Below are 1,995 nucleotides of genomic sequence, written 5' to 3' on the forward strand. Positions count from 1 at the left end.
GGGAGTTATACATGATATAAATGATGAATTGATGGGTGCTGACGAGTTGATGGGTGCAGCACACCAACATGGCACAAGTATACATATGTAACAAACCTGCACGTTATGCACATGTACCCTAGAACTTAAAGTATAAAAAAAAACAAAAAACTGCTGTAATAGAGGGGAGAGGTAACATAAGCTCTGTAACTGGCATGCAGCCATATGCTGTTTCGTGCAGGGGCTTTGGAGAATGACCCTAGCTTGAGTGGGCTGAGGGAGGAAATGAAAATAGAAAAGAGGAAATAGAGTTTATAGAGTGAGTTGTATGTATAGAAAAGAGGACATGAATATACAAAAAAGATTGTGAGATTTTAAAAGATAAGATTGCCTAAAAATTTTGCCTAATTCAGGGTAGGAATGTGTGATGTCTTTTCATAGACTGTCCTCATTTTCCTATGAGCAGTTTCTTCTTTAATTAGAGTTTTATTCTAGAACTCTTTTCTGACCACCATCTATTCTGAATTCATGGAAAATCTGATAAATGCTAATGATTTTTCTGAAGCCAGGTCTTGTATAGATGAGGATAAAATGATGAACTGCCCCAACAGCAAAGAGACAATATGTTTAAATTATGTCTGAGTTATTAAAAAATATTACATATAGATGAGGTGGCTTGGCACAAATGCACATTTATTTAATGACTCAAAAACTTGAACACGTTGTTGAAGATGACCTAAGGTAGTACAGCCCATGGTGGATCAAAACCAGGGCTACATAGCATGTCCCCAGAGCCCAGATGAGCCTCACCTCAGTGCTTTGTCCATCACACATATTGTAGAAGGACACTTGCAAGAATAGTTGTCATGAAACATTCCAAAGTTGTGGCCCATTTCATGTGCCATTGTCCCTGCAACTCTAAGAAGATTGTCACTATGGTCCTAAGGGTATGAAAAAAGAAAAAGATTCTCTGATTTTCTACTGAAATTATACTTCACTCGCCATCTCTCTCTCCCTTTCACACACACACATACTCGCCATCTCTCTTTCTCTTTCACACACACACACACACACAGAGTATTAAATGGAACTGAATGCCCATCACAGCATATATGGTCTGCCCTTTGCTCCTTGAGTAGGTTCTTATAATGAAGGAAGTTGTTCCAAGAAAGTTGGAGTTTGAAGGAAGTTCCTTCCAAGAAAGATGGCAAATTCTCATCAACAATAAGAAATAAGAACTTTTTTAAAGTGATATATCTCCCTTACCTTTGGCTTGCCTTTTAGAAGTCTTTGATGCATTTGGCCATTAGGGATCTAAAATTGTTTGTCAGCCTAGCACTTTAGCTCTATTTGTATCTTTCTCAATTCCGTAATTGCCAAGAGTAGACATCAGTCATTTAAAAACTTGCCCATTGCGTGAAATCAGCCTGTAGCCAACTTGATCACCAGATTGTTTCTGGTTTGAGGTGCTTGGACTCAACTCCAAGCTTGCAGATAAATTAGAGCTTGCAGCTATAAGTTGTCCAGGAGCAATAAAACAATGCAGGAGAATCACTGCAGGGTAAAATGTCCTATTGAGGAGACAAGAATCTGCCAGTAACATCCACCTACAGAAGTCTGATGCTCTTATCTACTTCATCTCAAAGAACTAAATGTAAAGTTTGATGAGGAACAGTACAAGAGTGGCAAACAAGGAACAGCTGTGTAAATTGGGAAGGTGATACCTACACACTATATATTCTTTCATTCTTTTGAGATGAACATGATAAACCCTCCCATATAGAAATATAGAGCTCTCCAAATGGGGAAAAATGCAAGCCAAAAAGCCCAAGAAAAATTAAAATGTGTTTAGAGGTCTATCTGAAGTTCCTTTCAAATTATGGTTTCTTTCTTCAAATAATGGTTTTCCTAACTTAAATGATTTTTGCCCTCGAATGATCCCCATTCTGTCTTGCCCCGCTCTAAATCCTACCTACCCTTTGAGGTCCTTTTCTTTTTTTTTTTTTTTTTTTTTTT

The 1,995-nt window shown here is 37.8% G+C and overlaps 1 protein-coding gene across 2 annotated transcripts in view; it reads right to left on the reverse strand.

The window, feature by feature from the left end:
• The window catches only part of ADAM28 (ADAM metallopeptidase domain 28), a 72,461-nt gene that overhangs the window by 30,390 nt on the left and 40,076 nt on the right, over positions 1-1,995 (reverse strand). For both annotated transcript variants that reach the window (XM_017885579.1, XM_017885573.1), the window contains one exon: positions 790-920. In XM_017885579.1, coding sequence (XP_017741068.1) covers positions 790-920 — 131 coding nt within the window. The remainder of the gene's footprint in view (positions 1-789; positions 921-1,995) is intronic.

The sequence above is a fragment of the Rhinopithecus bieti genome, unplaced genomic scaffold (assembly GCF_001698545.2).
Source record: "Rhinopithecus bieti isolate Rb0 unplaced genomic scaffold, ASM169854v2 scaffold_315, whole genome shotgun sequence".
Taxonomy (NCBI): Eukaryota; Metazoa; Chordata; class Mammalia; order Primates; family Cercopithecidae; genus Rhinopithecus; species Rhinopithecus bieti.